The sequence below is a fragment of the Caretta caretta genome, chromosome 12 (genome assembly GCF_965140235.1).
Source record: "Caretta caretta isolate rCarCar2 chromosome 12, rCarCar1.hap1, whole genome shotgun sequence".
In the NCBI taxonomy this organism is placed as follows: Eukaryota; Metazoa; Chordata; order Testudines; family Cheloniidae; genus Caretta; species Caretta caretta.
This window is the reverse complement of record NC_134217.1, coordinates 6,444,534-6,457,351: the sequence shown is the minus strand read 5'-3', so window position 1 is coordinate 6,457,351 and position 12,818 is coordinate 6,444,534. Positions and strand designations below refer to the sequence as shown.

General features: G+C 41.2%; 1 protein-coding gene across 10 annotated transcripts in view; it reads right to left on the bottom strand.

Moving 5' to 3' along the window:
- Positions 1-1,461: 1,461 nt before the first annotated feature.
- CNOT1 (CCR4-NOT transcription complex subunit 1) overlaps positions 1,462-12,818 on the bottom strand; it is a 90,270-nt gene continuing 78,913 nt past the window's right edge. For all 10 annotated transcript variants that reach the window (XM_048816648.2, XM_048816653.2, XM_048816658.2 and 7 more), the window contains 10 exons: positions 11,059-11,307; positions 10,356-10,519; positions 9,965-10,082; positions 9,390-9,491; positions 8,779-8,952; positions 6,197-6,346; positions 4,919-5,099; positions 3,564-3,696; positions 3,197-3,331; positions 1,462-2,497 (listed from right to left, as the gene is read on the bottom strand). In XM_048816648.2, coding sequence (XP_048672605.1) covers positions 2,419-2,497; positions 3,197-3,331; positions 3,564-3,696; positions 4,919-5,099; positions 6,197-6,346; positions 8,779-8,952; positions 9,390-9,491; positions 9,965-10,082; positions 10,356-10,519; positions 11,059-11,307 — 1,485 coding nt within the window. In that variant the 3' untranslated portion in view covers positions 1,462-2,418. The remainder of the gene's footprint in view (positions 2,498-3,196; positions 3,332-3,563; positions 3,697-4,918; positions 5,100-6,196; positions 6,347-8,778; positions 8,953-9,389; positions 9,492-9,964; positions 10,083-10,355; positions 10,520-11,058; positions 11,308-12,818) is intronic.

The window sequence follows — 12,818 nt, the reverse complement described above, 5'->3', positions numbered from 1 at the left end:
AACTGACCACTCTCCAAGTTTAAATCCAAGTTAAACCAGAACATCGGGGGGGGGGGGGGGGTAGGGTGAGAGAACCTGGATTTGTGCTGGAAATGGCCCACCTGATGATCACTTTAGATAAGCTATTACCAGCAGGACAGTGGGGTGGGAGGAGGTATTGTTTCATATTCTCTGTGTATATATAAAGTCTGCTGCAGTTTCCACAGTATACATCTGATGAAGTGAGCTGTAGCTCACGAAAGCTCATGCTCAAATAAATTGGTTAGTCTCTAAGGTGCCACAAGTACTCCTTTTCTTTTTGCGAATACAGACTAACACGGCTGTTACTCTGAAATTTGTAGGAACAGGCTCAGTCTTTTGAGACATTGCTTGATTAAAAACCAGACATGCCAGAACTTCAGCATATCTACTCCCTTCAGTGACTATTTAGTTCAGTTCTTGATAGGGGCTGCTACAGCTGAAAAGCAGTTAGTTGTCTGGATAACAGCACCTATGCTGCTGGTATCCAAAGCTCTACTGCAGCCCAAGCTAGGAAAGAAAAGGGGAACCTAGGGGTTTTGTTGGTATCTGCAACAAATAACCAAGTACCCTAGAAATTCATTTACCATAGGGAACATACAATGTGGCAGGGCTTCTGTGGTCAGGTTTCATTTTAATCATGGAAAACTTTGGATTTTTTCCTCTTCATAAACTAGGATCCCTGTTAATAACTAGTAAGGCCTCTCACCACATTCAGCTGGTGGCCAGCCTGCCAGAACTGCTTAGGTTTTGTCCAACTGCCTCTGAAGTATTGTAGAGATGTGCTGTACAAAACACTGTTTAGGGTGCCAGAGTTCACCATTGTTGGATCCTTAGCTCTAGTTTGTGTGTTGCCAAGGAAGACAACATTAAGATGAACATGTAACTGTTCACAGGCTACTGTGTGGAGTTTAAGAAAAAAAAGTGGGTATTTTTACATGAAGTTGTTAAACTGAACCTTGATGGATGAAAGCCAACCTATTAAGTGTCAGTAATTAAAAGACAGCTACAAGTTAATAAGATCAGATTCCTTCAAGGGAACTTATGCAGGAATTATATTTACTTGATCACCAAGAATTAAGACAACTGAGCTAGTTTACTGCTTTATCCACTTTCCCATAATGCTATATTAACACAGAGGCTAGTCTAGCTAGGAAAGTACCCAAAGCTCAAGTTTGGATGCTTTGACAAACTGCTAATGTCATCATTTGTGCATGTGAATTTGTGATTAACCTAATGAGCCTCCCTCATGTTACACTACCATCCACTCCTTTGAGATTGGAGTTACAAACATGACATTTACTTGAATTTTCTCAGCATTAGCTCAAGTTCAAAACATGTCTAAGAGGCCTGGCCCAGGTAGTATTGTACTATAATGTCTTTCAAGTGAATGACTAGAACAGTGTTGTGTATAATGGTACTACTGAATAAGCAGAGCTGCACTTGCTGCATGTCATGACTTTAATGTGTAACTACAGTATGCATACATACAAGAAGTGGGAGAACTAAAGCCCAAGAACTAGAAAGGCTACAAAATACAACACATGGACCAATACATTTACAAAACATTCAAAATCCTTACAAAATGGGCTGTATTGGTCCTTTGTTCTTTTTACAAACTTATGCTGTGTGGCCACAGGGGACAGTTCTAGATTTAGGTCCCCCCTTCCAAAATTTACAAGTGTCAGGGGGAAAAAAATGCTATAGGCCTTGTCTCTCTACTAAAAACAGCCGACCCTCTCCCAAAGGGCCTGATGTTTATCTTCTCCAAACAGGAGGAGGGCTCTGAAGCCTACCTCCCCCCACTGTCAGCAGTTGATTGGGGGGCAGGAGGAAGAAGCAACACTAGACCTTAATCCCAACCCCTCCCTCCCACATTCCATAGTATTCCCATATCCCAACACATCCACTTTTTTTTTTTAAACAACTTAGTGATTTAAAGGTCCCCCATCCACAAAGAAAAAAAATAAGTTACATAATATTTAAAACTGGCTTTTCAATATTCTTTGGGAGTCCGGGAATGTCAGGACAAGGAGGTCTGCCCTAGACAAGTGCTTGGCATCAGCAGCTGCCCCTTTATTACAAGCTGGACAGGCACCAGTTATCTGCCTGCCTTTAACACAATTTGCACAAACCCAAGAAGTCCAGACAAACGTTTCGGTTCCATGTATTTACACTAGTTCAAAATGATATTCACAGCATCTTCTGAATTTTGGCCAAGAGTCAAAATTTTGCTTTAAACTTTGGAACATGCCCACACAGACTTTCACCCAAAGGCTGCTTGTGTGTACTCAAATCGAGGGGCTGGGAAGGTCAGGAAGAGCTTTAAGGATTCTTCTGTCAGTTTGATGGGAAGGGGACCTCCAGGCTGGCACGCTTACAATACAAGCTGCAGTTCATCTAACTGGCACCAGTCCCTTCCATCACTTGCTGTGCCTGCTTCTGCCCCATGCAGCACTGTGCAACTGACTGAAACAACCTAAACATGGACAGAAGAGCAAAAAGTTGAAAGACAGAGCTAGAGTTCAGTCTAAAAATCTTCATTTTGAGACACTTTCAACACGGGGATTTCCTATAACCATAGGAATACAAGCGCTCACAACCCACGTAGCACCAAGCTGCATTTTGAGATGCTATTCTGAAGTAGCAGTCATGGAAGCTACAGCATAATGGATCGTTCTTTTTCCAGTTTGATTGATTTAGCTTTCAGACAGGAATACATTGATTTGAGACTTTCAAAAAGAAAGCCACCTTCCACTACTGAACACAACATTTAGAGATTTATGAAATATCAAATTACATGGGAACATGCTGTCATGGGGTTATGCAATCAAATATGCAAACAGAGGCACTACAGTGAGATGGACAGTAAACTGTCCTGGGAGTCGGACAAGTTCTATTCTCACTTCTGCCAACATATTCTAACATTGTGCCTCATTCCCCACAATCTGTAAAATGCAATTATTTCACCTGCTTTATGGATGCACTTAGATAGCTATCCACATAAAGCATTTTACAAGGCCAAAGTAGTAATATTTATTGTCACCTATTTTATCCAATGGGCCTGTGTCAGCTTAGTATGAAATGGAATATCACCACTGATATTTCCATTACATGACTGAATAAACCAAGTGAGCATGAGTTTGTAATTAAACCATACAAAAAGTTATCTACTCACTTCTCAATTTCTGGAGCACAGTGAACAAACTCATGGTTCCAAAATTTAAACGCTGGATTTTTTATCAGCTCAATGAAGGTAATGAGGAGACCCCATGGGTGAGGCCTATTTACAATCAGTCGTTCCAACAGTACCCTGAAGTACACAAAGAAAAAAAACAGGGAAGGCTCAACACAGATCTCCTAGACAGACACAGATATTTACAGCTACAGCCCAGTGAAGAGAACACACAGGTTTGCTTTTTCTGTAGCACTAGACAGTAACATTATACAACTCAACACCTGCCTCCAACACTAGAAGTCATTTAATGTCAAGCAAAGTGAAAAGTTGAACTATAAAGGTTGTGAATGTAACTGCCCCTCCTCACCTAGTGATCTGTTCCTGGATAGCCTCAGTATTGGCCTCTGCAAATAGGTAAAGCATGGTACAACTGAAATAGTGCGTATGGCTGTTTGGGTACCGCAGCTGATTGGCAATTGCATTCAAGAAGAGGTACCGACCTGGAAAGAGAGCAGGCGTTTAGTAGGAAGGAATTGGTTTTCCTTAGACAACACAATGTCGCAAGGAAGCGCCCTAGCACCGCTTATGGATTCAGTTGTACGGCTCTGCACTACATAGTTTAAAGAAACTTCAGTTAAATAAAGCTAAAAAAAATTAGGGGTGCTTCACAACACCGATCCCAGCTGGAGTTCTCATACCAAGAGTCTGGGCTTCCTCCTCATGAGAAGTGTTTCAAAGCCGTGCATCCCCTCAGGTCTGCAGCTAGCCCAGGAAGGCTGAACAAGATTTCCTTTCATTGTACCGATTCAAAATTCGCTGCCAAAGCAACATTCCTACTCCAAATTCAGAATCTATTACATTAATTAATATTCATAAAGCACTTTAAAAGATGAAAGTTTCAAAACAAAGTGTTACATGCCGAGTATTATCCTGTTATAACACTTCTTATATTTCACAAGCCATGCAGGTGTAAATCTAACTTTTGCAATCTTACCCACTACTACTAATCTTGGATGGATGCTATTTATTAAATCTTCCCAGGACAGAAATACCAGTTTGTGTGCCGATTATTCCAGACTCTAGAGAACATGACCTTGGTGTCTAATCTTGAAGCAAAGCTCACTACACTTAAAGGTTATACTGCGTAAAGGGGGTGGGAGGGTGACTAGCTGATCTCAGCACATAAGTCTCCACTAGAGGAAAGAATCAATATTTCTCCAACAAGATTCAAAATCTAGTTCACTCCAAAATTAACTTTTTACTTAGCGAATTGTTAATGTGTTTCAGATAAGTTTAGTTCCAATAAAATATTTTTAGGGTATTCAGAATTCTATCTTCTAATGCAGTGTTGCTTAATACAAAACCACTAGCAGTTAAGTGGTATTTCAGTTTTTTCCACAGTACCCAGAACTAATCTGCAAAAAGAAAAGGAGGACTTGTGGCACCTTAGAGACTAACCAATTTATCTGAGCATAAGCTTTTGTGAGCTACAGCTCACTTCATCAGATGCATCCGATGAAGTGAGCTGTAGCTCACGAAAGCTTATGCTCAGATAAATTGGTTAGTCTCTAAGGTGCCACAAGTCCTCCTTTTCTTTTTGCGAATACAGACTAACACAGCTGCTACTCTGAAACCAGTACTAATCTGCTCTCTTAACTAAGGTAGTTTCAAGAACCATTTCAGGCTAGAAGCAAACAACCGATCCAGAGAAGTTCCACTTACCTTCTGTGTCCAGGTCCACAGCCAAGTTCTGGAAGATGTCCATGTGAGCTGAATGGGTGATAGTGCTCATAGAGGGTGTGCTGCCTTTGTTGTGAATATGTGCAATAGCCTGAGTGCCTACATAGAGCACTAGTGCATTAATCAGCTGGATGTTGTAACGATTGCCAGGTTCATTTGATACCTAGGTAGGCACAGCACAAGAAAAAGGTTAGCTTTTTACAATCCTTCAGAGTTCTTAGGGATTGTGTGAACGAATGATTTGAAGAGATTTTCAGCATTCAAATATCTGCTTTATGCAGAAAGTAACGTCTAATTATAAATCTAAAGTCTCAAATTTGGGTTTCTTACTTTGTAGATAGTGCTTGCCAATACCTCTCTCTAAACTAAAAAAAAAAAAAAAAAAAGAGTATGACAGACCTGAGAGACTAAATTAATTACAGCCTAAATTAGATCCTAATAGCCAACCTTTAGGTACCTAATTCTGTGGCAGGTCAAGCTCTGCAGTTACTGAATTCACATTTAACATACACTAAAGTGGTCTTTAGCTTCCATGGCCTGATTTTCAGAAGTGTTTGTGTATACATGAAACATCTGCAACTGCATGAAACCATGTACCAAATCTGAATGTATAATTACACAAATAAAAAGGAATTTCCATTAACAAGTGACTCAAAAGCAACTTTGACTTGAACTTGTTTAATCACTTTTAGAAACTGATTAGTTGAGGTGAATGCAATAAAGTCTGGTGAGAGTCTCGAAGATGTCCAGGTTATAAATGCTAAGCTGATTTGAGAACTGCTGAAACGACAGCAGACATGGACACCTCCTCAGCCCACTGGTATCAGAGGCTCTCACTGCAGGATGAAACCATCAGAACACATTGGTTTGGAGAATTTTTGCCAATTCATGCACTGAAGCAGTTTCAGGAGTAGGAGTTTATGGTACCCTGAATGGCAAGTGAAGTCCTATTTTTCTACAGGACTAAGACGGATTCTTCTCAAAGCTACATTGCTTGAGGATCACTGCAGTTAACACTCCCTCCGTCAAAACACCACATTCCTCTTGGTGATACTAAATTAGCAAATTATATTTGTCATGCACTGGGAAAAACACTGAGTATCTAGCAGGAAAGAGCATTTTGGGAGGCTCTTATCCCAGTCACATCTTCCAAACAGTACATCACATGGTATTTTATACCCACTGAGTCACATTATCTCACTTCCTACATGGTTTTCAGCCTTAGACTCTAAGAACATTTTCAAGGATGGATCCACTAACCTGTAGATTGCTGCGCAAGTCAGACAGGAAAGTGACAGGAGAGCGAGTTTTGAGATAGGAATCCAAATCTTTTTTGAACTGAGGGGGCATCACTCCAGTAAAGTTGGTGAGTATCCGTGGTGCAATATTAATCTCACTTAACATGTCCACCTGCCAAAGAAAAACTCAGTTAATAATCCTTTAACCAATTCCTGCTATTTTAATCCAAAATTATTGTTGCAAGACTTTAAGGAAAGCAAGTTTAAGTTCACCATACCAGCCACTCTTAACTATATATTTTTATATCAGAAGGTATAACATGAAATTCAATTCGCCTGGCGCAGGGCTGGAGCTCTGTATCTTGGTTTTCAGACTTCAGAATAGCTGGTTTCTTAATCTGATGTCACTTACAAATTGCTGAAGACTGGGTAGGTCATAAGACTGATAATGGGATACACAGCGTGGCCACTCTAAATCAACTGTCTGAAATCAGCCCAGACTGGTAGCATTCAAAGACCATGACGGATATCTGTGTGAAGTGGATTTGGAAGTCTTGTTCTAGCTCCCACATCAAAAACTGCCATCCACATTCAGTTCTCTTTTCTGCAGTCTCAACAAGGAAGACTAAAACAAAAACGGGCCATTAAAAAATGTAACTCCTACCACTTCTAGAGGTGGTTCATGCAGTAAGGGATCACAGAATATTAGTTAGATGACTCCTGAAGTCTCTTCCAGTCCAACCCCCTGCTCAAAGCAGGACCAACACCAACTAAATCATCCCAGCCAAGGCTTTGTCAAGCCAGGCCTTTAAAACCTCTAAGGATGGAGGTTCCACCACTTCCCTAGGTAACCCATTCCAGGGCTTCACCCTCCCAGTGAAACAGTGTTTCCTAATATCCAACCTAGACCTCCCCCACTGCAACTTGAGACCATTGCTCCTTGTTCTGTCATCTGCCACCACTGAGAACAGCCGAGCTCCATCCTCTTTGGAACCCCCACCCCCTTCGGGTAGTTGAAGGCTGCTATCAAATCCCCCCTCACTCTTCTCTTCTGCAGACTAAATAAACCCAATTCCCTCAGCCTCTCCTCGTAAGTCATGTGTCCCAGCCCCCTAATCATTTTCATTGCCCTCCGCTGGACTTTCTCCAATTTGTCCACATCCTTTCTGTAGTGGGCGACCAAAACTTGACAATACTCCAGGTTTGGCCTCACCAGTGTCGAATAGAAGGCAATAATCACTTGCCTTGATCTGCTGCCAGCGCTCCTACTAATACAGCCCAATATGCCATTGGCCTTGGCAACGAGGGCACACTGGGACTTGTGGGGAAACTCACACTGCTGCAGCTGTACCCATTATGTGGATTAGAAGACTATGGTCTTCAGGATTTAAATAGGCCAAAGCAGTAATTCTATTAAAGTTTATGACACTTCAGAATGGCTGATCTAAAAAAAATTACTGGAGACAGCACGTAACTAATGTGTATTTTGAGAAGAGTCATAAGTACACCATACAGAGAGCACTTCATTTTTTTGATCCAATAGAGAGGACAATTGCTCTTTTCACTGGTTGCTCAACTGGATTCCAGCCAAGCATACACCAGGGTAGATGAAATATACTGTATACCTCCAACTTCTAGAAACCAGACCAAGAAATGAAGTGTAAGTTGTCAGTTGAGCTCTGTTTAACGGACTTTCTTCCTTTAAGAAAAAGAACATACTGAACCAATATGGAAGACTGCCAAAGTAGTCAGTGGTTTCACAGATAAGCGAACAGGAGGTAAACTAGTGTAGTACATACCACTGGAATGCTAGAGAAGGGGGCATTAATCCCAGTATCATACCTCCACTGGTCTTAAGTGGTGGCCTCAATATCTTTGCTCCAGTGTTTAGTAGTCAAGCATGATCAAAAAAGCCTCTATTTGCTTCAGATTTTCATATCTAAAACCCTTATGGTATTTTACTGTGAGAAATCCAGCTTCCTGTTTAATGCTCCTCAGCTGAGCTAAGAAAGCCAAAGGACCTGATCCTGCAATTGGATCCATACAGGCAGACCCCTGCAGCCATGCAAAGATCCACTGGCATCAGTGAAGCACCACACATGTGCAGCTGTCTATCCACGTGGATCCGATTTCAGGGCCAGGGTCTTGTACTTATGTTCTACAGGATGAGGACTGAGTTTCTCTCTCTCTCTGGAAAGTCTCTAGCACACTGAGTGCTACAGCAATGTCAATTAAAGACTATTATACCAAGTTATAATTATAACAGAAAGAAACGGAGGACTTGTGGCACCTTAGAGACTAAAATTTATTTGAGCATAAGCTTTCGTGAGCTACAGCTCCTTTTCTTCCTGCAAATACAGACTAACATGGCTTCTACTCTGAAGCCTGCAATTATAACAGGCTATTTTACTTAACTAATTCCAATGATTAATTGCATATCCAAAGTGTTACATACCTTAGGAACTTCTAGATTGTTGTGTTTATCAAAATAGGACTTTGTTTCTGAAGTTTCACTCCCTTTCATATTAGATTTAAAAGAAGCCATGCAATAACGTTTCCCATTGTTTCCTTATGTGTGATAGTTTGAGACAGCGTGCTACGTACTTTTAGGTTGGGAGTGAAAGGATCTGGAAGCCTCATGTTACGTGGGAAGGCACTCAGGATCAGATTCCTTAGTTGGATACAGTTTGGTGGGATCACATCACAGAACCCATAGTGGTAGTCACAAAGGAATTCTGGGAAATCATGCAATAAGACCAGCAACACACGCAGAGTGCCCTACAAAAGAAAAAGGAATGGGGCATGTAATTAGCAGGTTCTGAGCTTCCCCCCAACAGCAACTGTACCACAGCCAGACAAGCAGAAAGGGGGAGGCCTTTTCCCTCCTGACGCATCATGTAATCAAAGTTTCTTCTTCCTGGTAATGAGTTTAAGCAGCCAGTGTTTAGCAGACAAATCCATTCCCTGGTCTCCAGTGTCTTACAGCAAAGTTTCAGCTTACTATCAACCTCTGATCAGTTACCTGTGATTAACAGTCAAGCACTGATTTCTTGACCAGTGTAAATACCTAAACTGTACTTAAATTAACCTCTAATTCACAAAAGATAGTCAGTCATTTATATTCAGCTAACAAAAATAAGTTGCTTTCCTGTGCACTCTAACCCATCTTCAAAGTGCTTTCTTGGAAAACACATGCATCAGCCAATACTGTTTACCTTGTAGAGAATTTGCATAGGTTTAGTGAGTTCCACATTTCTAAGGAAAGGAGCCAAGTACTTGAAGAGATCAATTAGCAGCTGGGCATACATAGGCCAACCCTGCCAAGAGAAAACCACCACATAAGTAACGTATAAGATACATCATGTTTAGACATATCCCCGTCTAAGTTTGAAATGATCATTTGCACTACGACTAGTCAATGACTACAGTACAGCTCCAGTTTTCTGAGGGCCTCAGGGTTACCTGGAATGTGTATTTAAGAAAAGTCTTCCTCTATGTTTTGTATAGCACCAAGCATGCTATGCTTAAGTGACATGGAAAGCAATGACCAATACAACCTCTGACAGTGACAGAAAGCTTGTGGTAAATCTGATGATTTGGTTTACAGTGGAAACCCTTATTTACAAAATTCCCCAGTCTGTCTCCCCTCCATGTAGTTATCGTGAATACAGAAAACTACATGTGAAGACATACAAATAATGCACTAAAAAAAGTGAAACAGCATCAAGTCAGTTAAGCACCCTTCTCAGTAAGAGTTTTATAATTTATGGAAGATAAACTGCAGCCACACCTTCTGCTGTGGTGTATGTGCCAGCATTCTCGCAATAAATATCCGATGGGAGATCAGTTCCAGCCAGGCATAAACAAAACCTGGAGCTTTTGTAGGCCTCAGGATGTGAAATGTGTTACTGAAAGAAAAGTTAAAGGTGATTAAGAGCACACAGCGGTAAGACTGGTTTTCACAAATGTTGAGAGAGAATGTATGTAGTGCATAAGACCTTAGCGTCTATGTTTTACTAATAACCTCCATTAATAATGAATTAGACAATACAGGATATTAATGGTTACAAAAATGATCAGAGCTGCCACTATGGAGCGGTCAAGTTACTTTTAAATCCAAGTCCTCACCCTAGTGGAATGCTTAAGTTCTCTGCAACAGCCATTCATTCAGAAGTACGTACCAGAAGGCTGTAAGGGTCTGGAAGTTGATGGTCTCCAGCACGTGTTCAGGAGCATTTAATTCTAACAGCAACATGATGAAAATGCGGTGGTAAGGAAGCTGCTGAAATTCACTCTGCCGAACATCATGGTCCTGGAGGAGAACTCCCACCACTATACCAAGAACCTAAAGAAATGAATCAACAAGCTCCACTGTTTTTAATGTGTCAATTGTAGAAACCATTTCACTACAGTCAAAGCCTGCATTCAGAGTACCTATGAAGAGCTGAAAGCCATTTTGGTAACTGGAGCGCACCACATTGATTATTGTCCATTAAGTGTGCAGCTCAGCCTCACAAAACAGATCCGAGTTCTCACTCAACCAAATGGTATTTATTGTAAGTTTCAGCCTTAAGCTATTTTTTGTATCTGGGGCACTTTATGTTCATTTTTAAAATCTGGCAGCATTGGCCTTTTCAGCAACAAAGACGACAGATACCATGTTTGACATTGGTCAAAGGTTCCGTATCACGGAGAAAGCTACCTGGCTTTGCCTGCAGTCCTGCCTATACTCCATTTTAAGAGTCATCTGAAAGTTTAGTTCCCATCTCAGACAGTCTGCCCCGCCCCAAGTTAAGGCCTATGCATTAGCTCATAAGCAGAAACACATCAGGTTATGTAATCTAAGTATGCCAAGTACTGCTTGGAAGAGGGAAGATTTCCAACCTTGTTCAGCAGGTTGATCTTTGTGACAGTGTTGGTTGCCTCCCCAGAGTGCTTCACTAGCAGTGCGATAAGCCGCACAAAGGCATCCAGGTTGTGGTAGCACTTGGCTCTGATCATGGTGGGATTGGCGGCAGGATTGTGCTGCTGCTCAGCCTGAGCACGATAGCTGATTTCAACACACATTTCAGTGCAAAGACGAAAGAACCGAGTTATCAGGTCATCCGTTTTCAGGATTCCTTGCTGGTGCATCTATTACAAGGACAAGAAAAACCCTCAGAACTACAGAATACGGTAATTTAAAAAAAACTTCACTGTTATACTGAAGCAAACAAGTAACATTTTATGATAATTCATCTGCCATGCAACATGGATGTAACTCAGCTACCTCTATAAAAAGAAACAGGCAGCAGATTACCTCCTTCATTTACTCCCAAAACAGATGTTTCTAAAACAAATGGGAACAGCTAGAGAGTTAAAGCTGTGCTCCTACATAAAAGTACTTTATCAATGGCACCTGCTTCTAAATTGAGGGAAAAAAACACATGATCCTACTTTTCAACCATCAACAGAGCTGATGAAGTGTGGTTCACTGTCAGTGCAGCAGTATCCTTCCTCTGCTACTGGTGGCTTAAGCCTTGGAAGGAGAAGAGTGGAAGCAAGAGTTCAAGTTGCCCCACCTTTAGGAGCCTACAGATTGCATCAGAGTTATTGGGGTTGGTAAAGTTTGCCTGATGCCTTGTTGGATTATAGTGCTACAAATCTACTTGTTAACTCATAGTGGGATACTGTACTTCACCTGTTAAGGAAGATAAATTTTTTCATAGGAACATAACATGCCAAAAGGAATGCTAAATTCTACATAGTTTCAATGGCCAGTGCCCATCTCTCTACATAAAAATTTCTTTTGGGTTTGTTACCAAAGTACAAGGTTAAACAAGAGTAAGCTATTAGCATCACAGAATTATAGAATACCAGGGTTGGAAGGGACTTCAGGTCATCATCTAGTCCAACCCCCTGCTTCAAAGCAGGACCAATCCCCAATTTTTGCCCAAGATCCCTAAATGGCCCTCTCAAGGACTGAACTCACAACCCTGGGTTTAGCAGGCCAATGCTCAAACCACTGAGCTATCCCCCCCAGATTCAGATTAGTAGTGGACACCAACTTTGCAGTTCTTGAACAAACCTTTTTGGAAGTTGCTACAGCCATGCTGTCAGTGTACTTAAAAGCAGCAGAAATTCTACTGCAGTGAAACTGGCATGAGTAGCCATGTCAAACTTTCTGGGGAAGCTTTTAGAACTTATGAAGTGGCTTTGGAAAAGTGAAGGCACATGCCTGCTTTGTTGTAAGACGTGCTCCTTCCCGATTTAAGGAGGCGTTGGGGAAGAGGCGATAGTATTTAATGAAAGCAGACAGACTGTTTTGAGCCCTATCCCCTTGTCCAATTATTACCAGAGCTCCTTTTGGTCTCATGTAACTTAAGGAAAAAGTCAAGACTACAGCAAAGCATTTCAAAAAGCTTTCAGTTATTCCAAACCTTTCCAAATAAAGACTTATGAAATATCTAGCAGCCCTAATGAAATTTGTTCAGAGTGTAAAGTAGCCTAAAATCAAAGCCATTTTCTTATTGTTCATTAAGGGGGCAGAAGTGGGACTGAAATAGCTCATGGAGAGTGGAGACAAGAGGTAGAGAAACATGCTACAAAGCGTCATGTACAAGACCCATAAAGGGTTGTTATATGACAAGAAGCAGAAAGAGCAT